The sequence below is a fragment of the Trachinotus anak genome, unplaced genomic scaffold, assembly GCF_046630095.1.
Source record: "Trachinotus anak isolate AG129_WGS33_773 ecotype Australia unplaced genomic scaffold, CSIRO_AGI_Tana_v1 ptg000016l, whole genome shotgun sequence".
Taxonomy (NCBI): domain Eukaryota; kingdom Metazoa; phylum Chordata; class Actinopteri; order Carangiformes; family Carangidae; genus Trachinotus; species Trachinotus anak.
The window spans coordinates 8234993-8259499 of NW_027273867.1; the positions used below are offsets into that span (position 1 = coordinate 8234993).

Genomic DNA, 24507 nt, shown 5'->3' on the forward strand with positions numbered 1-24507 from the left:
TAAGTGATGAAGAAAACAAATATTAACTAAACTTGTATGGATTTTCAGATTTGATACTACAAGACAACTCGTCACTAATGGATAGGAAACCATGAAAACACCTATTCTATTAAAGTTCTTCAGGTAAGATGATGATTTTAATTGAAGATCTTTGTGTCGACAGCTCAATGTGCTGCTACAATAGAGTCACACTTGATCACCTCTTCTCTCTGCAGCATGTTTGCACCACAGCTTTGATAAATAGTGATCAATTTTAAAGGATTTTTTGAATTTTACTCATTATGTTTATAGTTATTAATAATATAAGTGATGGAGAAAAGAAATATTAACTAAACTTGTATGGATTTTCATATTTGATACTACAAGACTACTCCTCACTAATGGATAGGAAACCATGAAAACATTTCTCTATTATAGTTCTTAAGGTAAGATGATGATTTTAATTGATGATTTTTGTGTAAACAGCTCAATGTGCTGCTACAATAGAGTCACACTTGATCACCTCTTCTCTCTGCAGCATGTTTGGACCATAGCTTTTTAAATAGTGATTAATATTTAAGGATGATGTCAATTTTATTCTTTATTTTTATAATTATCAAGAATTTAAGCAATTAAGAAAACAATTATTAACTAAACTTGTATGGAGTATTGAGACCAATAACATTCGTCCCAGAGACTTCTACCCTATATACTGTTCATGACAATCAGTAGAAGTATTGTGAAGCTTTTCATAGTTCACCTGTAAAGTGTGTCCAATTTATGGTTTATCAAATATAACTTTGATTCAAGCAAACACAAATAAATACCATGTATGATCTGATGTAGTTTTGGTTGCGCCTTAGTCCCATGCAAAACAAGCTAAGTTTCAGAAGCTAGATGGTGTAACCTTTCAGATGATGTCTCATAAATGTATTTCAGCCTCAAAGTTCTTCTGTTCTAAGCTTTTTCATTTGACTATTCAAATGTTGGTGAATTAGGTTAAAAAACCAATGGATGATAAACAAATTTTAACTAAACTTTGATGGACATTCAGATTTCCGACTATAAGACGACTTGTCACTGGGAAGGATAAGCACTGCACCATTCTAACCTTTTTTTTTGTTCGTCTGGCAGCTATGAGTCTCCACACTGTGTCTGGACCTCTCTCTGTGTTCATGTTGCCTGCTTCATCCCTCACTCCGGGCATGTATTTGGCTCAAGTCCCCTAAAAGAGACCTGAAAGAAACAAAATTTGTTTAATTCTTCAAATGGTAATGCAATAAATAAAACTCAAATGAAATAAAAACCCAATGTCCTGTCACTTCTGTGATTTTAAATGTGTGCAGCTCTATGCACAGTATAGTTATCTTCCATTACACATTATACATAGAAAGTTACAAAGTGTGGTTTCCAATAACCATGAACAATGAGTTGCAATATGATAAGGTTATTTACCACAAATGGTCTGAAGCTCCTGCTAAAATCTTGATGAGTCCATACAAAACCTAAACCTGGCACTAGATGTCAGTATTTGACAGAACATGGTCATAATCTGCTCTGCAAGACCAGAGTCCAGAGCTGCTCTCACAGATATTGAAATCACAAGTTACAGAGTAATTGAAAGGCAGAGTGCTTTTTGTAATATGTGCAGATAAGTAGAAGGAAGAAAGGACTAAAGGACTGGCAGACAGGATTTTCAGAGTAAAAGAAACTGTGTTGCACTGAACTCTGTCAGGTGGGAGTCTCAGGGTACTAACTGGAGTCATGAGATAGCCAGAAGGACATGAAAACAGTCAGTGTGGATGTTTGATACACAGCTGAAAGACAGAGGCAAAGAAACATAGTCAGCAGGAAAGCTAATTTTCTAATGATCTCTTTCCACAAACTGATGTAAACAGAATCAAACACTGTGATAAAATTTTTGCAGGAATAGACATAACTTTGTGGTTGCGGCAGTCACCACTGGTTTTTTCAGATCATGCTCTGTTAGGTTCAAACTTCAAAGTCCAATTCTAATATTCAACACACGTCATGTTTTAATATACATATTTTTTTTAAAAGTCCCATTGGCTTTTAAGTTTTCAGTCAGTGTCCAAAATAACATTTGGAGCTCTTACCTTTATCAGGATACACTGTTTGCAGTAGGTTGACTGCTGAGGGGTTGAGGTTAAAAATGTGTGTAGCCATGCTAACATAGCTAGAACGCTGTGCTTCATTATTAAATATCACATTACAGTTGCACAGGTTGGCAAATCTATTTAAGTGCTTTTTAGAGTACGAGGCGACCCACTGAACTGTAGTAGCACAAGACAGCTGTTTGTTTGATCAGGGACTCAGGTTCCTATAACCCCAGCCACTGTTCCCCCAACACCCCAGAAAAACACAAATATAAGTTTATGGAAAATTATCTAATTGACTCATTTCACAAAACATTGTCCTGTTTAAAAGGACAAGTCAGGTTATACTGTCCAATATTTAGATCAATAACTTCAAGAGCTAACAGACATTTACATGAAGCACATGTTTATTGCTTATTTTGTGTTAAACAATGACAACAGTAACCACAAAACATTGTTCATATACAAGAATACAGGAGTATAAATATAGAATATCTGTACTACAGGGTAGTATTTGAACACTTATCAAAAACACAACAGACACACTCAAAAAAAAAAACATTTTCTCAGCCACACATACAAATCACTTCATTCTGCACTCGAGAATACATTTACTCACTCATTCACAAATATCAATGGAAGACAATTTGTGTTTCAAAAGGTTCAGTATCATCTCAAGTCTTTGTAGTTTAGTGCTCAGAGTACTGCTTGCACTCCAGTTTCTTCCTTGACAACTATTCGTCCAAAATAGCCTCCACATCCTAGGTTTCAAATTTGACAAGAGCTACAGGAGGAGTTCAAAAACCAAGGCAGAAAAAAGATGTAATCCAACATGAGACAGCTTGTCTTTGTCCCACTTCCTTCCTCACACGGAGATTCAGAGCCAAAAAAGAAGCTCACTGTTCACATTTATCTAAAATGTCTCTTAGTGGTGCCGAGTGCAGCATTTTTTTTTTTTTACAGAAATTAAAGTTAACCACATTAACTTTGACACATCGTTATAAAGCTACACCACTGACAAGAGGACTGGCGGGCCTCTACGATATGGACAGGAAACTGCTGTACATCACAGGAGGCACAAAAAGAAGGTGTTCATCTTTAGAGCTAGATCAGGGGGTTTATGGGAAATGTAGTTTGCTGAATAACTCCTGCACTAATAATAGTGTGAAATAGAGACCACCAATCATCCTGTCCCTGCTCTTATTTGTTTACAATACGTCCCCGTGGTTTTCACAAATTATTTAACGATGATATACTGATGTTCAAATACACTACATATAGCACCTTTAATGTGACACCATCTGACGGATATTGTGACATAATGTCATGTTGGTTGGAGCTGGGCGTGTGCAGCTGTCCCTCTCATTGTTTTCAGTGAGCATTTCATCCTGCTCTGTTCCACATCTTCCAGTTTGAGAACTGGACTGGGCACGGTGAGTGTTATGGGTACGCCAGACGTTCATTAGACACTGTTGAGAAGCAGAATGGAAGTGGCTGAGCTGGGAGAGGAGATTTCAGGATTAATGAGGTGGGGGTCTTGTTCATCCCCAGAGTCCCCTTGTTTGTGTGTAACAGTCAAGGTTAGCTTATTCAGACCGGCCTCCAGCGTGGCCTCTGCTCCCTCCGCTCTGTCACCTGGAACGCACACACACACACACAGAAAGAGTGTGCACTGGTTAATAAATCTGCACCCCAAGGATACGACAGACTAAAATGAAACTTAATTGAAGGCCAAACATTTGCCAGTTAACGTCATCCACCAATAATAGTGTTTGTTTAAATATATTTGAAGTGGTTTGATCAGATTCCACATAAATATAGACAAATAAATTATTATTCTCTACTGCTTTATTAACAAAATGCACTTTCAGTGGCTTTTCCATATTTCCATAGATCAAATTCTGAAGGATTCAATCAATAATTTTCTAGAAACACTGGAGTGATAGTTGCCCTTATAATGATCACATTTAAGGACGAGCAAAAAATCTGAACAACCTCAGACAAACCAACACAGGCTAAAATGTGTGAACTGACCTTGAACCTACAAGTAAATATACTTTGTAGAAATTCTGTCAAATATATGATTCAGGACTCACTAAATCTTAAGTCATACTTTAATAGTCCTGAATAATGTTGTCAGCTCCTGCAGCTGATATCATGCAACTAAGACTCATGAAACGACTCATGACTGAGATGAAGAGTGATATGTACAGTATTAATATGAACATTAAGAAACTTTTGGGTAATACTGTTTTTCACTTGGAGACCAAACTTGGTTATGTTAGCTTAGCGTAAGTTAGCGATCCGAGTGGAAACAGCTAGCCTGGTTCTGTTCAACGCTCAAAAACACCATTAAGCTCTTTAAGGTTTGTGTTGTATGTAGTTTGTGTAACATGAACAGAAACAAAAGTGTAAAAATGACAATTTGTGGTTTTCAGTAGAAGTTATGTGCTTGCAAAACAAATTCTGTGCTAAATCATCACAACTAGCAAAACACATAACATCCAGAGACACTTCACAGGGGTCCTGTTGCTGATTGTCATTTTAACACTTTTTGTTTGTAACATGTTAATTACTGAGCTTTAGAGACAGGAAGATTTCTTAGCTTTTGGCAGAGCCAGGCTAGCTGTTACCCCTGCTTCCAGTCTTTATGCTAAGCTAAGCTAATCACGTCTTGATTCCGAAAACAGTGAAAAAGCAAATTTCCCAAATGATTTCCTTTAAGCTTCACTACAAAAATACAAAACATTTCCAACATACTGGATGAAGCATCACATCAGAAGTCAACAAACACATACACACTGATGTGATAAACACACACCTCTCTCCTGGTCGCAGTCTGGAGAGGAAGCTCCACTGCACTGGCTGCGAGGGCCCAGGAGAGGTGAGGCATGCCCAGAACCGCACACTGAGTCTGGGTCATGAGAGCTGCAGGGGCTCAGTAAGTCCAGGCCCCCGAGACAGGAGGAGGAGAGGACGGAGGACGAGGGAGACGTGGAGTCGTAGGAGTAAGGGGTGTAGAGGGAGGAAGAGGGGTAAGGGCGGGGCATGTCGAGGGGGGTGGAGGCAGAGGTGGAAGGATGTGAGGAGGAAGAGGACGGTGAGGAGGGCATGGCGAGGGGTGAGGAGATGGAGTGTGTGTCCGTCTCCTCCTCTGAGGTGCTACTGTGGCTGCCCTCTTCGTCAATTGACACTGACACCACTGAAACACACGCACACACACACAGAGGTGAACATTAAACATGCAGACACGCAGATGCACCAACAAAAACGAACAAACAAACAAAACTCGTAAGGTGGATGGAGGAAGTGGATGACAAGCTTTGGTTACACTCACTTGACAGACCGTCTGACTCCATCTTGAAGTTGGCAATGTCCTCGTTGCCCCCATCTCCCTCTGCACCAACACCCTGCTCCCTGGTTCCCATGGCGAGGGAGCGTCGCTGGGCATGTATCTCCTCTGAGATGCTCTCTAGGTTGCGTAGTGCTGCACGGTACTCGGCTTTAGCAACCACAAGTTTGGCCTGATGCTCATCAACATGACGCTTTAGTTGCTATGATAAATCAAACACGCCTTCTTAGTAAAACTGTACATAGATATGAATTGTACTATTTACATTTTACCTAAAAGAAAAGTGTTTCCTGGGCTAAGTGAACATGGTGTTTGGTTAAAACAATCTACCAAATGGCAGATGTTTTGCGACTTTGCAAAAGTATATATACATACCTCAAGCTGTAGATAGTACTTGGCTTTGAGTTCAAAATATGGCCTGTAGGGTAGGAAAAAAAAAAAGAAACTCTAAGCGAGAGGGCAGAGAAACTGCTGGAAGAATAACACTCCTCTAGGAGCAGTCACATTCCTTGGCTCTTACAAAGGGAGCACACCCCAACATTGCACAACCAATACACAAAACATCTGGATTGCATCAGATGACAAAAATGAAACCCCTCTTTCTCTCCCTCTCAACACACTCATTTACAAAGAGGCCCGAGCAGGGTGAAGCTCATTTCCAGTCTGTCACAAAAGAAACCAAAAGCACAGACCTGGATTTGTTAATGGAGCGTTTGAGCTTCTTCTCTAACTGCCTCATGTGGCTGATGCAGGAGTTGTAGTTGGCTGCTGTTTTCTTGTGTTCCGCTTCACTGCGTGTTCTCGCTTGCTCGGCCTCCATCACCTGAAACAGTCCAGAAAAACTGTTTATTTTAAACTGTAGAAACCAAGCAATAAACAAATCCAGTGTACTGACTTGTTGAACTTTCAGTATTGACAGTGTCAGTACCAGACTAAACCTCAACCTCAGGGACAGATTGCTTGCCAGGATGGAGCCTTTTAGTGTTGCATGTCTTGTGTCATGTGCCTACCCTCTGTGTGGCATGGTTGAGCATTTCCTGCCAGGCGGAGTCAAACTGGCGGCTGTCCTCCTCCAGCAGCCTCTCCTCCGCGAGGGCGATGGTTTCCTTGGCTGCCCGCAGGATCTCCACCGCCCGCTGGAACTCCTGAGTGGCCTTCTGGGCTTCAACCTGGGCCTGGGGTTCAGAGGGGGGTGGAGTTATTATCATATCAAATGCGAAAGCAAGGTCGCTCCTGCTTGAAGCTACTATTTAAAACAGCCTTCAGGTGGTAAATATTACAGCTGTGAAGCTCGTGGTGTCGTGATAGACTGAGATTTCACATGATTCTGGTGTAATGAAAAGTGACAAGTGTGAAAAAGCTTAAATCATGGTACTGTAACAGCTTCGAACCTGTCGAGGTGGCCTATGGTTTATGAATTTTGACACGCAATTTGGTCCAAAATTCTGCAGCAGTCGCCCTTGTGCCGCTTCTACTGTGTGTGTTTGTAATGTATGACCTACATTTCCTCTGAAGGAACCAACGTTGATTCCTTATGACAGCCACAGAGGGACAAAGAAATTTTGCATCGCATGCACACACAATAGAGAAAGAAAGAAACCACCCCTTGATACAATAGACAAACACAAGCTTTGTGACTAAGAAAATCTGACACATTGTCTGTGGGCTCTTCCTGCCCACAGTGACAGTCAATGGGAGGATTATTCCCATCAGGCACGACATATTTGGACCCACTCTCTCCTGACAGGCAAGCTTTAAAGGTCAGTTTATTGGATGAATACCAATAATAAACAGTTACAGTAACTCCAACCAGATTCCTCTGAATAAGATAAATATAATCAGGAAAATCTGGTAAGCTTGGTAAGTATTATTTGTAAATCCAATAAAGACCTTTATCTTGCGGAAAAGATAAAGCTGAGATGATGAAATCACCAGGATTTGAATGTCAATGTTGGGGAGCCCCAGATGAAAATGTCCTGAAAGCACCAGGGATGTGTCTTATACACTCACACTGGCTTTCTGTAGAGAGGATAGTATTAAAGGCAGAAGCATAAACTATTCATAAAAAGACATTGTCCTTGCGCCCATGTTGAAGATTTCATTTTGTGTAAGTTAAATGACTTTAAATAGGCAAAAGGGTTACACAAAACAAAACTGTGAGTGTGAACAAGTCTGCTCCAAGTTATGTGACATATAATTTTACTTGCATCAGAGACTCCTACTGTTTCTTTTCATCTATTCCTTGAAGAGTTTCATGTGGTTAGAAACTTCTCAAACTTTCCTCCGTCCCTCCCTGCAATAAGCTACTGTAAGCAGAGTGTCTATTATTGTCTGTGTGTTGCGTCTGTATAGTGTAGAGCTACAATGGAAACACACTTACTGGTCTAGTTTGTGTTTCTAATCCTGAGCATTTTGAAAAGATCATTGTTGCAGCTAAATGGCCATTTCTAACTAAAAAGTAAACCCATTCATTCCGGTCAGAAACACCCATCGTTTCACAGATTTAAACATAAACTGCTTGAAATCCAAATGCATTTTTGTTGCAGTGTTTTGCGACATCACTAGCTGACCAAGCTGTGATGAAACAATCCACACAGAGAAAATAAAATCAGTTACTTTTTTTCAAGGAGTGAAGAGATGTATTGTCATGTCCATGATTGGTATTTTTATTTTAGAAAATTCTTATTATCAGGCTACAATCACTGTGCATGGTAGCCATCCAAACTTTTAAGGATCTGGCAAATTAAACCCCTCACCCAGTGTGTAATAGAGGGCTCTCTGTCTGTTGTCGATAGATGTCAGCACATGCTAATACTTCATGGTGTGTCCACGTCCTATTGTTTAAACTGTACTTAAAGCAGCCGAGTAGGAAAAACTGTTCGCAACAATTATAATCGCAAGTCTGCAATATGGGAAAAGACGTGTCGACCGGCCCTTTTGGCAGAATGGCTCCAAATGCACCATCTCCACAAAGAAGGGCCCCAGGCCCGGGGTTCGAACCCTCTTACTGTGAAGCAACAGCGCTAACCACTGCACCATTGTGCCGCCCCCACCACTGGGTGTTGCATCAAAATAAATCCATGATTAACTCCAAGACGAGCCACTCTGCTCATTCTATAGGAGTGTCTATCTGGTTTCACTTGGTAAAGAACTGTTGCACACACGTAACGCAACAAAAGAAGCTCATTAACCCGCTCATCTGGTGAGACTACAACACACTCCCACAAGGTCAGTGTGGTTCTCTCTGCTGTTACACATTTTTCTCACAGCCCTGGCTCACTGGCTTTCTGTTACATTAACCCCCGTAACTTGACCTCCTGCCTCTGTCGGCCATGTTTATGATAAGGGTTCCACCAGTGACGTGAGCAAGCACAGGTCTGCATCGTCTCACACAAATGTGGGCAATACAAAAACTGGTATCTCTTGTGTCGGCATTAGCCTGATATCTTGAGCGTTGCACTGATTAGATATCGAACCTATCCAAGGTCGTCAAGGCAGTCAAGAAAGTGACGAGATAGAAGACAGGAAGGGGAAGATGACAGTTGCTCTTTGCGTGTAATCTGTTAGTTTGACAAATTGGCAAAGATGAAGCCCCTCTTCTTTGTCCTCTTTGTCATGACCCATTTCCCAGGCTCAGAGAAGGAAAGGGGGCTGCAGGGAAAACAGAAGGAGGATGATGGATATCTGGTGAGGAGAAGCCATGAGCGAGGAACAGAGACTCTAACACTGCATCCGTTAATGTTTTTTGTCAGTTTGGAGATAAAAAGTCACGCACAAGTGCCCGTCCTTCACAGGGCTTCCTGTGCACACACTTCCTGTCAGTATTAGTGTGTAGCCTAATCAAAAAGCTCCTGCGGCAGCTCAGAGTGTTGTCATTACCTCAGCTGACCAAACACAGTGACCACCTGAGTCTCTGCCTTTCTCTATGTTTGCAAAGGTGACAAATCTCTGACACACTGGTGAGTAACTCACATTAAAAGTTGGAAGACACAAATTTGTCATCATCTTTATGACACAAAAGCCTGCTGGGCATGTGACAGCATGCATATGATGAGCTTTGTTACCGGGTTACTCATTTGATGTCATGGAGACCACATTAAGTAACTGTCTCCAAAGCAAACAATAAAAATGTTTTCAGTTTGAAAAACCACCATCACCTCATCATCACTGTTCATAATATCCTACTGAAGGGTGTTTTTGACGTGTGCGTGTGTATGTGTGTGTGTGTTGGACTCATTTTTAATTCATGTGTCAGACACTGTCACTCTGTCTGACACACACACAAAACACCCCTTTTACAGTTTCGGGAGGTGAGAGATTGGGGGGTGAGGAGGTAGAGAGAGAGGTAGCTGGAACAGACAGGGAGTGTCAGAGACGGGGTACAGGAGACAGACAGACAGCCAGACAGGCAGCGGCGCAGAAGAGAATGCTGGGTAAAAACGACAAAAGATAGGACAGTACAGGCAAATTCCTACACCCCCCCCCCCCCCCCCCCCCCCCCTCAGTTTGTTGGAATGTAAGGGGGAAAACACGGGGGGTTGGGGGATGAGGCTGGCTTATGGATGGGGGTGGGTGCAATATTGTGAATGTGTGTTGTGTGTGTGTGTGTGTGTCTGTTTGTGCGCTCTGAGAAGGTCAACGAGGGGAAGCATTAGAATCCCTTTAAAATGGGTCATGTATTAAAAATTAAATATTCATCCATAAATCATGATCAGACAATACGCTAGTTTAACCCGAGGCCTTTATCGGCTTTGCTCTGTTTAAACCCCCTAATCGTACACAAAGACACACACACACACACACAACCACACACAAAACGAGGGAGGACTTTTGATCCTTCCACATGAAAGCAGGTACCATCAAAATTCAAAACCTCCCAGTAATCCCCGACTCTCACGTGTTACTGTCAGAGGAAGGCGCCACTGGCAGGTATGCTATATTGCAAGGACATGTACACAAATACACGGTCTATTTCTGTTTGACAGCTCAGCTCTGACACACAAATGCCAGCCATCTGATGAATGACTCATAAGCTCCTTCCTCATTGGCTCGGCCGGAGGGGCGCTGGACTCTAAAAATCTGGCACTATCCAATCGGATCAAAGCCTCAACAGGCTGGAGCAGTTACGACATTAAAGGACGTGTCCCACCGGAGTGGGGACAGCACAGTTTAGTGCAATAACTGCTGGGGAAGTTGCCCTACTTTGCATCTACGTGCAAGAGTGCAGCAAGCATGAAACCACAAGGACCTCTATGAAGCAGCAAAGGAAGCAACTCAGATAATGAAAAATATGGCAAGCATCGCAGTTTCAGTGCATCTCAGACAATTCCTCCTTTCCACACCGAGCTGGTGTGTGTGTGTGTGTGGTGTGTGTGTGTGTGTGTGTGTGTGTGTGAGACATTAGCTTAGGATACAGAGGTGTGACTGTGTTTAAAAATAGACACCACGTGACTGAGCTCCCTTTAAGTAGATATAAGCTGAGCTCTTTAAACTTCTCATTGCTAATCCGCAGTAAACCTGCCCTCACACTCTGTCTGTCGACCTCAGAGTCACTCAACCCAGCTCTCCTCTGTGTGTGTGTGTGTGTGTGTGTGTGTGTGTACCTGTCTTGCTACTTTGCGGGCTTCCCAGTACGGTTTGGAGTCATCCACTGCTCGCCCGATTCTCTTCACCTGCTCGTCCAGCTTCACTGTTGCTTCCACCAGCACTGCACGAAACCGCTGACGGCAGTCCTGCACACAAAGACATGAGATAACCTTATCAATCCAATCAGTCTACAGTCACAGTATTTCAGAACTGTTGTGAAGGTGGAAACACTGGTGTGATAAAAGACAAACGAAAAGAACTCTTAAATAGTAGGCTAGCAGCATGGCTCTGTGAATGGCAACGTTGCTCACTTCCATCCAGACTGAAATATCAATGGATGGATTGCTGTGAAATTTGGTCCAGATGTTCATTATTTCCCTCAGGATCAATTGCAATAACCATAACAATAACTAATGTTAGCATGCTAACAGGCGCAACAGCCTGTTAGCATGCTAACAAGCGTCTACATCCAGGTCAAACCATTTAGATGACAGTTGCAAATCAGTTTGGGGCATTTAGTTTCTCTTGTGTTGAATGCTGTAAGCACCAGCCACAGGTCTGCCTGCCGTGTGGCTTGTGTTGCCCTGTTGGCCCTGATCTATTTGGCCCTGTTCACCAAAAGTGCTTCCAAAACAGCTCTTCTAATTCAAGTCATCACTAAACCATTACCCACATACAAGCACATACAGTTCATCATCACACGCAGCTGTGGATCACTTCTGGGTTCTGCTGCAGTGGGTCTTGTTGCCCTCTGAGAAAACTTTATATTCTTTGATGCTGAGATCATGGATGTTTGCGAGCAACGATATAGCATAATTGGCAACGTCTGCGTGTGTGTCTGTGTGCATGTTTTGGCATAAAGCCCAGGGTATATTTTATCTATGTTATTCATACATGAGGTCTGTTATCTTCTAAACTATAGCCGTGGCACTGAGGCAGGCCATCTGTTTGTGCACACTCACACACATAACCATACGCTTATGTGTGTGAGTGTGTATTGTAGCGTGTGTGTGTGTGTGTGTGTGCGTGTGTGCTTATATATGTTTTGTAATTTGCAGATTGAAAGGCAGCAGCACCTGCATCCTGGTTATTAAATCACCAGGGGAATAAAACAGAGGTTAAAGAGGGGAAAAGGGAGAGGGCGCTACAGGAAGCACACTTCCTGTGACATCACTACATTTCCTGACTTCCTGTTCCTGCAATAAGATAGTGACGTAGCACGCAGCGCAAGAGGTAAATAACGCCTGTAAGCTATCGGTCATGTATTGTAGGTAGTTAAGAGTGACACACGGTCTTAAACTTGCTGTGTTTACATCCGTCTCTAACACACACACACACACGCGCGCGCAATCTTACGTCTCTGCCAGGGCGCATAAGAGGTTTAACATCATGTTGGCAGAGTAAAGAGCCTCATATCTGAGCATAGAATTAACCTCAGATTTCCCTGAATCCTCTGAATCTACAGTACATCGTCCTTAATCAACTGCAGACTCTGAGGAAAACAGCCTGCAGCCTGCCAGCGGCACTTTCACATTCTTCAGCTCCTGCCTTCCATCTCCGCCTCTTGATAAATCGCCTTCTTTCTCTGTCTGTGTATATATTTATATCACTGACTCCGCTGACACATATTTCTTAGAAATAACGCTGAAGCACTGAAAGAAATGTGAATTTCTGACAAGCAGCAGGCAAATTCCATCACACAGACTGGTCAAAAATAACCAGGATCTGTTCTAATTTTCCTTGAAAACATGAATTAAGAGGATATAAAAATGGTTCTGACACTGAGACTTGTGCATGCCATGTCAGTCCTCTCTCTTTCTGCCTCTCTGTTTGTGGAGTTTGGATGGGACTGAAGGTCTAATGAGAAACAGAAGTGGCCTACTTTGAGGAAAAGAAAAACTGAGGCTGGCCTCTGGAATGTTTTTACTTTTGGTGAACAGTAATCTCTCTGGCACACATTTACATCCAAGCGAGCAATGTAAAAAAAAAAAAAAAAAAAAAAAGACCCATCATCCATCACTCTACTGTTCCCTGTTGCATTTTTTTTTTCTTTTTTTCTCTTTAAAACCAAAAGTGTTTGGTTTGTTTTTTAACACTGAGGGAAACGAGGAGAACACTTGAGATTTAGACTGCTCTGAATGTGCCATTCAAACATTATATTTAACATTCAGATCACATGCTTCTTGCAGCACTAAGGGTTCATAAAGTACAGTCCTATTTAGCTGGAGTGACAGTTTTTCCACATTTTCCCGCAGAAGCAGCTCCTGCTTTTAGAACATTTCCATCTCTGCAAAACATTCCACATGAACTGTCTCAAAGCAATGAGCTCGTTGCTAAGCAAATTCCTGAAACACACCAAACGGTATTGGAAACAAGATGAATTATCTCACAGCACTGACTGGACTTCTCACTCGTTCACAGTCAAACACGGGATTTTAAAGTGTGAAGGTGAGACTTAATGGCTCCTCAAGATGAGTGTTTGTGCAGCTCAGCCATAGCTGCAAGTGTTTACCCCAGCAGGGAGAGGCAGTAATGATGATGGCAACAGTGTGGCTGGTTGGTGTTTCCCCTTACCTCCAGCTCACTCTCCCAGCGGTTAATGTCATCTGTGGACTGGTTTAACTTCTCCAGCTCCCCCTGTTTACAGAAGACATGGTGAGAGGGAGAGAGATGGGGGGGGGAGAGAGAGAGAGAGAGAGGGAGAGATGGGTAGTGGTTAAAACAGATTGTGTATCTGGAAGCTAAACTATGTGACTTCAGTTTACCAAATTACTGAGCATGCAGCCTGAGTGTGTGTGTGTGTGTGTGTGTGTGTGTGTGTGTGTGTGTGTTCGGAAAAACGTTAAAGAGACAAAATCTATCTGTAACGACCTTTACAAGACTAGAAGACACAGTTGACAGGTTCCATAATTCAATTAGTATTTAATTACTTTAAATAGCTCTGTAATTGCTATAGTAGAATAGTAATATTGTATTATAGTAATATTTCACATTTTTCTGACAGAATGTGCTCCATCAGATGTGGGGCTATTTTTTCATAAACAGTATTGGAAATATTGTCCCTCTAAATCTAAATCTGATAGCTCTTCACATTAGGCTTCGCAGTTTCATCTCAATGTCACTTTCACCACATCTGGAACCATTACTAAAAAATTAAAAAAAAATCTCACCTGAATTCTTGGGTCCACTTCCTCTTCTTCCTCCTCAGCGCACTGCGAGTCCTCCTCACAATTATTCCCATTTCGTAAAGGATCCATTTTCAGGGTTCCTGGAGATTTTCTGGCAAAAGAAAAAGGAGGGTCCTCTCTGCAAACAAAGCGCGACCCCGGGGTGCTGGACAGTGGTGGTGGTGGTGGTGGTGGTGGTGGGGGGGGGGGGTGTCCAGCTGTGGTCCGCCCTCTTTAACCTTTACACTGGGCGCATTTCATGTTTCAGGCTTTCCAAGGCTTCTGCGGGTTCGAGGAAGCGGAGGAGCCCGCTGTCCGCTCAGGAGCGCGTCCGGCCGCAGGCAGATCGACTCACACTGTGGCAGATCGCAACCTCTGGTGTCGACAGCAGACGAGCTGTGGAGAAGACAGCGTGGAAGCGACTGAATTTATCAATGAGACTACTTCTGGTTTGGACTTTCAAAATAAAAGCCGTGTGGAATAGCTTACAATAGTAGGGTTATAACTCCAAATGTCTGCAGTCTACTAATAGCCTATCAAATGGAAGTTATTTATTTATTTATTTTAGAGACGTCTTAGCTGGCCTCCTCCTTTATGAGAACCAACAGTATTCTGCGGCTGAAATTATTAGTTGACCAATTGATTCGTTCTTGAAAAAATGAATGGCAGTAATTTTGATAATGAATTAATCATTAAAGCCATTTTTTTAAGAAAAAGTGCCAAAAAATCCACTGACACCAGCTTCTCAAATTTGAATATATGCTAGTCAGTTTTCTAAAATAGACCCAGTAAACTCTGAATGTTGGCCAGAAGAAAAAAAAAACACACGCGTGTTAATTATTTCTGAAAATAGGTCTATATGGAGCTATATTCTGCTATTTTTAATCATTACTGGTTAAAACTGAGTGAACCATCAACCACTTGTGATTAGTTTTGTCTGGTGCTAATAGCCCACTGAATATTTAGGAGTGACACATTACAACCCTGTGTTTGGACTTTGTTTAGTCTTCATTTATATCATGGTCTGCAGCTGTAATAGACTTAATTTTTTTCCAACTCCTAACTTTTTTTTTTGTTGTAACGCTTTTATTTTGACGGGACACTCGCTCAGATTCTCCGGTCTTTGTGGAGCTGTGTATTTCCAGCTTGACGCAGCTCCAACAAGAGACCGAGAGCTGGTTTCCCTCGCCCTCTGGTGGTGAGGACTCCTGGGAGCAGGGAGGGAGGGTCAGACTGAGAGCATGATAATGGCAGCAGCCTAGATTACTGTAAACACTGTAGAGAGTTTATGTAGAAAAGTGGTTCCCGTGAAGTTGCTGTTTATTTTTTTTTTTTCAGGGTCTTCAGTAAACAGAAACAACACGATGGCAGAGAAGATTTTCAAAAAGCTGCTGCTGGTTTCCGTCAGTGGATTTAGAGATGATTCTCATCCAGCAGCAGCTTGTCTGAGTTGGCCTACTCTGCGGTCACAGTGGAAATGAATGTAGCAGTAAACATGGAGCCTGTTATACTGGTGATATTCACTGGATTCCGGTGATTACAAGAAGATCGAAGATTACTTTAGTTTGGTGGTTTTTGTGAAATGATGATTTTGTTTTGTTTAAAGTTTTAATAGAGTATTATAATCTACGACAAAATAAAAACCATTCAGGATTCAAGACCTCGACCATTATTGAGCCTAGAAATTGGAGTTTAATAAAAAGGTTCTTTTTTGTGATTTTGTGACTTTCACCGGCAGATGTGGCTCTGCCGTGAGGATCGTGTATCAAATTATATTATAATTATATGAGTTTAATCCTTGGCAAATAAGCCACCTGTTAAAACAGGGCTACGTGGGAAAATGCTTTTGTGATTTAGGTGAACTGATCCTTTAATGACTCCAGTGGATAAAAATATCTCAGGGCTCGTTTATTAGACCTCATGCCCTGTCCATGTAGGCCTATAATGTTCCTGTGATAGTGCAGTAACAGCTCGTCGGTTGCATGATGTCAGTGGGTTGATTATACAGTCATTTCGCCTGCAGTGAGAAAGTTGGGAGTGGGCCTATACAGCGCCTCAGATATGGACGGCTGCCCGGCTCCACTGTTCGTCATCGCGTTTTTTCCAGCGTCCTCCTGCGTATGCATGTATGCGACCGACGGGCTGATTTCATAACGTGGGGAGGAAGAGAGGAATGGGGCTTTGAGAACGAATGAGCACCAGACCAGGTAGGCTCTATGCACCAACAGTGTTAGGCTATCTCCACTCCCGGGCCATGCAGACGGTGCGCTAGAGGAGATGCGGTAGTGGAGGCTGCTGATGCTGCTGTCCGATCAGCTGTTATTTGTGTCTTGAGCATCATCGCCGTGACGGCCAGAGAGATCGAGATCAAGCTCCGGAGCCAGGGACACCGCAGACCAGATAACAGAGGATGGAGTTCAAGCATCTGGTGGAGGCGGCGGAGAAGTGGTGCTCCGGTAACCCGTTCGACCTCATCTTCGCCGAGGAGGACGACGAGAGGCGGCTGGACTTTTACGCAGAGCCCGGCGTCTCTTTCTACGTGCTGTGTCCCGGCGGCACCGACAGTTTCGTAAGTGAGCTTCTGCGGGGCCTGTAGCAGTGTGTGTGTATGTGCGTGTGTGTATTCTTATAGGTGTGGGTGGAGGTGGGGTTGTCCCTGCTGCTCCCGGTTTTCCAGCTGATGGACATGGGAGGGGAGGGGAGGGGGGTTTGGGCCGGAGTGGTGGCGATGATGTCATTTCAATTTGAGTCTCCCCCTCCTCCCGAATTCCTCCGTCGATGGTGTTTTTTCCCCCAACATAATCAAATGCGATAACCCTGTGAACCACAACACCATCATGCTAGCCAGGTTAAAAAAAAAAAAAAAACCAAGAGGCCTATAACTTTCAAAATAAAAGTCCAACAGACAATTTCTCCAGGTTGCATTTGCAACACAAAGTAACAAAATCAAATAAAAACTATATTTCTGGAGATCTAAGAAGAAAAGCAATTGCTTCTTTTTCATGAACTGTCATTGCATTATTTTTATTTTTAGCCTTGAAGACCAGAGCTTGCTGCCAAGAAGTTCAAACTCAGATACTTCTCTCCACGAGAGAGATGTCCTGCAGAGTGAATAAATACTAAACAGGAAGCATTTTCACACCTTTGTTTGAAGGAAATATTGTATGATCCAGGACAGAGTATCGCAGCTGAACCCCTGTTGTAATGTTTGCCTAGACACACGTAAAATCTGCATTTTTTTATGTTGATAAATGTATTAATTCAACTGTTCTGTTGTAGTTTCTTTCATTTATAGTTTTAATTTATAGTTTAGTTAATTTTATCTCCCCACATGGTGATCTAAATGATGTTTCTAAGAATTCTTCACACTGACATGTTGAAAAATCCCTAAAATATCAGAATCAGCCTTAAAAACAGCACATATGATTTATCTGTAATTACTGAATCTAAATTCTTTGGTTTTTAAAATTCCCTAAACTCCCCAAAACAATACTAAGAGTATGAGCTCAGTGTAGCCCTGCTCTCATGGACTACAGCCCACCTTGACACAGCTCACTGGCTATATCCCATACAGTACCAGTGTGGTACAGTGGTGGTGTCATAAGTCCTAAGGCTCCTGAGGCCAGACCCCGCCCTGCTCCCTCCTCCTGCTCAGTGACAGGGGCTAACAGGGCGGGGAGCAGATGGAGATGACCCAGGAGCCAGGGCGTCTGTTCAGTCAGTAACACATTATGTCACACCGAGCGTGCCTGTGTTATGTGTTTGCAGGCTTGACTTGCACTTCCCCACAGACAGCAGAGCCAGGCTGCTTAAGCAGGGGCTTTCCATGGCTGCCCGTCAAAACCAGACAATATAAATCCAATCTTCTGCGCGATCCAAACATCACAGTAAGAATATCACTCCAGGGAGAGAACACAGCAAAAAGTAGCACAGTCATACACACAAGATGCAAGTACATAAATACATCATGTGGTTTGTTGTATCTCAGAATAGATTCATTTTACATCTTTCATCCTTTTGTTTTGCTTTATCTCCCTCTTAAGTGTCAGTTCTGAATCTAACACACACACACACAAACACACACACACACACACATTCGCACACACACGTTCAAGTTCTCTGTGTGCTATGCACTCCCAAATTAGCCAGAATAACTCTCTGTCTCTCTGCAGGACTCACGAGATCTGGTTACACTTACTCAATCAATACTGCTATCAGCAGGACGTCTCACGTGCTGTCCTTCTCCCCCCTGTCCTTCTCTGTCTCTCTCTCTCTCTCTCTCTCTCTCACACACACATACACACACACACACACACACACACACATTCCTTGCCAGTTTATCTTGTTTTTCCCAGAGCTGAGGGCACCCAGAGCGTCAGTCTGTCCACCAGAGGGGGCTGTGAGATCAGGCCCAGCACAAAAACAGCGCAGCTACACATCACTGTGTTCAGCTCTGTAACTCCCCTCAGGATACGTCTTGGTAGTTTTCAGTAAACCAGGTCATGTAATGACACAGTGTTTAGCAGCTGAAAAACAACACTGGATTTGCAGCGTGGCCTTGAAGATGTTCCCCTGCTCATCTGGGAGGCTTTGCTGAAAGGTGGGGTTAGCCTGTGCAGTGGAGTCACAGCCTCATGGGAGAGTCCATCCATCAATGTGGTACTGGAGCAACCATCCCTGAACAGTCAGAGCAGGAGAGCATGACATTACTCCTGTCTGCAACACTCCTATAACATTTTTACCCGAGGCCGTTTCACGCCTCTTCACATGACTCTCCCGTGACCCTGTGAAAAGAAACCTTAAATTCCTTTAGTTTACTCATTAACAAAGATGACATTATGTTATTTTACTGTGTATATTACTGTTTATAATGGAACCCATTAAAATGGCACAAAAGCCATGAAAAGCAACCCCCGAATTTACACCTTAAAAGGGCATTTGTTTTCCGTTAATTCAGGTATGGTTTTAACGGCTTAAAATTTAAGGCTTTTTAATGTATTAAAACCCCTTACACCACACATGTAATCAATGAAAAAGATACCTTAATGCATTACAATCCATTATTATAGGCATTAATTTTCCCCAATGAATTTGCACCTGAGTTGAAAAATTAAGGTTCATTCATGGTGAAAATTAAGGGCTGAAAACATTTGAGAACTTTATTTAGTCACAATGCAGGGTCACCTAAACTTTCACTACAAGCATCTGCTTTGGATTACACATGTTAGTTATTTACTCTAGGTCAGTGTGCACACTTGGCCAAAATCCCTAATAATATTACCTAATACATAACCTAACAGTTTGGCCTTTAGACTCCAATTAAACAACACTAAAACAAAGTGGAATTGCTCCAGTGGCCTGTCCCAAGCACTGGTGTTTATCCAACAATTCCTGTAAGTCCTTTAAGGTCAGCGTAAGCTTCCACTAATGAGGAAGTTAATTTAAATCCAAGCAGAGCTCTTATGTCTGGTATCTTATCATTATTTAATACTGTTTTATTTATACTGACCTGGCCTTTAGAGTTTAAACTGATCACAACCTTCAGACTATACAGGCCTCGAGTTAAGGGAGTTATCTTGGCTACAGTAAAGTGAAATGCCAGTGTACTGTACTGTACACACGTGTGTATGAAGGTTCATCTTCCGACTGTGCCAAAGGAAGCAGCTGCTTTGTTGTCTAACACTTTACAATAAGGAACACAGCGTCCTGAACACAGGGTTCCTGAGTGACTGTGTCATTCATGAACTAATGGTGGATTCCCACACTCATCAGCTCCTTGTTGGGTGGGATACTGGTCCACTTCCCTTGACAGGACACAAGAAGTGTAAGCACTGGGGTGGGAATCATTAAGCAATGATGCATCTCTCTTAACAAGTTGTTGTACTGTATGTGTGTAAAAAGGAAGTCATGATTAGATTCGGTTTGGGTTTATTGAGCCTCTGATTGAATGATTCATGAAGAAAGAGGTTGGTTTGCAGACTCGTATGGCAGTTAATCATTCGACATGGGCTCATTAACAGACTTTGTAGTGTAATGGGTTTTATGTAATTTATCATTACCTTCTATGTAGAGCTGACATTTATCAGAGAAGTGCTGCCTTTTCAAGCGCTTTGTTATTAACCAGGTTAGTTCCTGATATGTTCCTTGGTAAATATTCAGGTCTTTGTGTAACACATTGCAAAGTGTCACCACAGTATGTGTAATTTTCACGCCTTCGTCTGCTGCATGTCCTTGAGGAAACGTCTCTTTAGCTGGTTTAATTGCTTTGCTCTAGTTTTTCTGTGCTGTGTTGCCCATGACCCAGCTTTACTTATTTACTCATTAATTCCTGTATGTTGTGTGTCACTATACGGCCCACCTGAGGCTACAGTGATGGAGGAGGTGTAGCAGTATTGCACCACCTGGTATTGTGTTAAACCTGCATAGAAATTCCTTTACCCTTAACATAGTATATGTAGTGTTTCTACAATAATGCAGCAGGGCTGGTGTTTGTTAATCAGCGTGTTTCTCTGTGTGTGTAGCATGTGTGGAGCGAGAGCGAGGACTGCCTTCCCTTTCTACAGCTGGCCCAGGACTACATCTCCTCCTGCGGGAAGAAGACTCTTCTGGAGGTGCTGGAGAAGGTCTTCACGTCCTTCAGGCCTGTAAGGAACCAAAAAGGACTCAGAGTTTACTTTTTCACACACTGCATCATCGTCAGCGCTGTGATCTCCGCTCGCTGTGTCTGGGTTTATTACAACCCTGATACATTCTGTTCTCCCTGGTACAGACAAAACATCATGTCCAATTGTATCCTGAAAACTGACATTTTTATTGTGCCTTGCTTATCAGACAGCAAATGATACAAAACAGGAGCAGGATATAGACATGGCGATATCAATTCCAAGAATATTCTTGTCTGTTTGGCATAAAACGAGTTTCATTCTCAAAAAACCTCCATCAGAAGTGCTGGTCCACACTATCTGAAGGCCTGTTCCACAACAAATAACAAATGTATTCAAGTTCAAGTTCAGCTTTTGTGGTCATTTCCACACATATCAATATGAAACTGAAACCCTTAATTTTTTACCTTAAAATTACTTATTTAAATTATGTAATTTGCGTTGTTAACAGTATTTCTATTGGCCAATTAATGAATAAATGAATAAGATGTAATCAGTTATTGACATTATGTATTTTTAAAGGAATGTGGTTCAAGTGGTTTGTAAAAAGCAGAATTACCCCAAAATGACCCTGGTGTCGTGAATGAAATCACTTAATTTTGAGATCTTACAAAGAGCCGTCATTTCCTAGTTGGAGTGAAGATGTGGTGATAACATTCATACTATTTGGGAACTTTTAAAGTGTTTTTGTCATATAGACCATCCTCACTATCAATTAAAACCCCTCAATATATTATATATATTATATAATGTATCCATTAGTTAACACTCAAATTGGTTGATTTCTGTATAAACTGATTACTAACATGAATACCAGATACTGTATGTGTTTATTAAATATCATTAATTTACACATGAAAATATTTCAAACCCCTTATGCAAACTAAATTCCACACCAGAAATGAATAATTCATAGATTTGTCTCGTAGTTCAAACGAATGTGTAAATTATGGAAAAAGTTATAGACCCCTTAAGTGTACTGCGTGGGGCCCTTAAGGTCTTTCCAGATGGAAATAGATTGACCAAACACCACGATTCAGATTAAAGGAATAGTTCAACATTACAGGAACTACTTTGCTTTCCAGCCTGAAGTTCTCATCAATACCACTGTCGTGTCTGTACGCTGGTTAGCACAGCTTAGCATAAAGACTGGAGACAGGGGGCAACAGTCAGCCTGCCTCTGGTCTAAGGTTACAAAAGCTGTATACCTGAAGCTCACATGTTGTATCAGTGGCACAGTAACTCCCCCGGGGTCGCAGCTGCTCATCCGACAACCTTACAGTGACGATGAGACTCCAGGAAGTCACTTCACCCAGACAACAAACAGTCTCACCCATCACTCCACATGAAACCACAACATGCCATTTTTTTTAACCTTGGTTTGTGTCGATTAAACAAACGAGATATGACACGTTCATTAGTGAGCTTCTGATGTGCTTTTGTTTCATAATGTGTTATCAATCTCTGCATCTAACTCTCAGCAAGAAAGCGAACCAGCATATTTACGTCAGAAATATCAGACTATTCCTTCAACGTGTGTAGTGCGTCTTCAGGAGGAAATTAAAAATGAATTAAGGATACTTTAATCAAGTATTAATCAGACACATTTACAAATGTCTTTGGTTATGTTCTACCTTGTACTATATGCAAGTTTGTTGATAAACACAGCATAATTAAACTGCCTCTGTACTACAAGGAAGTTGCATCGGGGCCATTCTCACACATACACACACTTTAATGTCTAATGTCTCTAACACAACCTCCTCCGTCTCTCTCTGTTAGCTGCTGGGTCTACCAGACCTAGAAGACGACAGCTTCGAGCATTACCGCACTGACATGGAGGGGGAACCAGGGCCCGACCAACAGCAGATGGGGGTCAGCCAGCAGTGATGAGCCCCAAGAAGAGGCCTGCAGCTGGGGCAGAGCTGCCTATGAGCCCTGGGCCTCTACTCATCAGCCCAAACACTTAACAACACACTCTTATCCAAACACAGATACACACACACACACACACACACACACACACACACATACACACTTACAGTCAACATGCTAAAAATGCACCACCATGTTCTTGAATGTCTCAGTGGCTTTGCTTCCCAAAGAGTGCACTCTGTTGCACTTTGTTGACCCCTACTAAACACATACACACACACACACACACACACACATTAGGGCTACGTGAGCTGTAGCCATGTACAATGCAAGAATCATAATCATTCACCATTTGGTTAGTTAAAGTTCCACAGCACAGCAATATTACATCGGCCTCAGCTGGCTTTGTTATGCAGAAATACAGTCAGATGTTACCGCAATACACACTTCCCCCGTGGCTCTGGAGATGAATATGACAGATAACCTACTTCCTCTGCGCGTCTGTTGGCACGGAGGATACGTGAGAGCGAGAGGAAAGATGAATGGGTGAAAACTGACGGTTTGTGGCTGCGTGAGGCAACTGGAGTGATGCAAGGAGGCAAGGAAGGAGGTTGTTTTAGCAACAAGGAGTGGTACAACGTTCGACTTGACGGAGGGAAAGAAGGGGGCGGGGGCTGAGGGGTGAGGATGTATAGTTGTGATGTGGAGTCAGGTGGGGCAGCCCTCAGTCTTACCTGTTTTAAACACACTGCTACAATAGCTGTATAGGTTTCAGTCGAAAACATTTCACACATTCGCTCCTCATGTGGAAAGTGTGCAGCTTTACAGTAGCATGGGTAATAATTTGGAGGTGTATCTCTTAGTGTTTCCGAGAGTTAGAAGTCACTTTATGAAGATGTTTTTAATCAGTGTTACTATCATATGACCATCACAACAAAAGCTCATGCTGCAGCTTAAGCCCTTCCTGGTTCGGGTGTCTCGTCGTCACATGACACTCTTAGTTCTTGTAGTCTTCCTGGTTGCTGGTGGTTCACACTTTACCCTCTTTCCTCAGCACAGTCTGATGAGATACCCTCCTAAATTCAGCCCAGATCTCTCTTGCGTGTGTTGTTTTGAACTTATCTGCTTCTTTCGAGGTTTTCGCCTGACCATAAATTTAACGAGCGCACACCCAAACCCCTGAGTGATATCACAGGGAAGAGAAAATATTTGTTGTGAGCCTCCCTCTGCCTACCCTGTTATTTCTAATCTGACAGTGTGTTGTTGTATGTCACATCCAGTGCACTGCGATGCTTTCAGGCCCCTTTCGCCTTCAGCCACTTGATCCACATGCGAGACTGCATCAGATTTATCTTTATCTTTAGCCTGTTTACTTTGGCTTGTAAATGTTTTGTCTTTTTATTGCCTCTTTGAATGTTTCTCATGCGGTGTATCTTCTGTTTGCCCTCCGATGTGTGTGAAATTGTTCAATAAACCGTGTGAACAGAGCGAGAGTTGCACTGGTGTGTGTGTGTGTGTGTGTGTGTGTGTGTTTTTCTTAATGGCCTGGAGTTAATGGAACACAAGGCGCTCAACATGGAGGGCTTTTCATATCACACAGTGGACTGGTGACCTGCCACTGTGCCAACAGCCCCGCTGGTGTGACTGGGTTTGACGTCACACGCCACCTGACGCGCCCACTCAAGGCTGCGTCAAGCTGGAGTCTGAGGAGGCCAGGACAGGAAGCAATGATTAGGCCTTCAAAGTAAAAGCGTCAAAGGCGTCTGTCG

General features: G+C 42.5%; 2 protein-coding genes and 1 long non-coding RNA gene across 4 annotated transcripts; 2 read left to right on the top strand and 1 right to left on the bottom strand.

Annotated features, from left to right (window-relative positions):
• Positions 1-265: 265 nt before the first annotated feature.
• Positions 266-2673, top strand: LOC139634029 (uncharacterized). Its single transcript, XR_011693891.1, has 2 exons — positions 266-425; positions 1114-2673. It is a non-coding gene; the product is annotated as an uncharacterized lncRNA (long non-coding RNA).
• LOC139634027 (SH3 domain-binding protein 5-like) lies at positions 2482-14606 on the bottom strand. Its single transcript, XM_071500250.1, has 9 exons — positions 14205-14606; positions 13609-13671; positions 11052-11180; positions 6459-6623; positions 6141-6271; positions 5824-5866; positions 5434-5650; positions 4918-5298; positions 2482-3731 (listed from the first exon to the last, which is right to left on the bottom strand). Exons 1-9 carry the CDS (start codon positions 14289-14291, stop codon positions 3559-3561), a joined length of 1389 nt encoding a protein of 462 aa, XP_071356351.1. The 5' UTR covers positions 14292-14606; the 3' UTR covers positions 2482-3558.
• An 847-nt stretch (positions 14607-15453) lies between these two features.
• On the top strand, positions 15454-24226 carry mturn (maturin, neural progenitor differentiation regulator homolog (Xenopus)). 2 transcript variants are annotated; one of them, XM_071500252.1, is made up of 4 exons: positions 15454-16408; positions 16537-16770; positions 20723-20845; positions 22646-24226. In XM_071500252.1, the coding sequence occupies exons 2-4, from the start codon at positions 16612-16614 to the stop codon at positions 22751-22753; spliced, it is 390 nt and encodes a 129-aa protein (XP_071356353.1). In that variant the 5' UTR covers positions 15454-16408; positions 16537-16611; the 3' UTR covers positions 22754-24226. The 2 variants fall into 2 exon arrangements, with proteins under 2 accessions (XP_071356353.1, XP_071356352.1); XM_071500251.1 differs by having other exon boundaries at positions 15456-16770.
• The last annotated feature ends 281 nt before the right edge of the window (positions 24227-24507 follow it).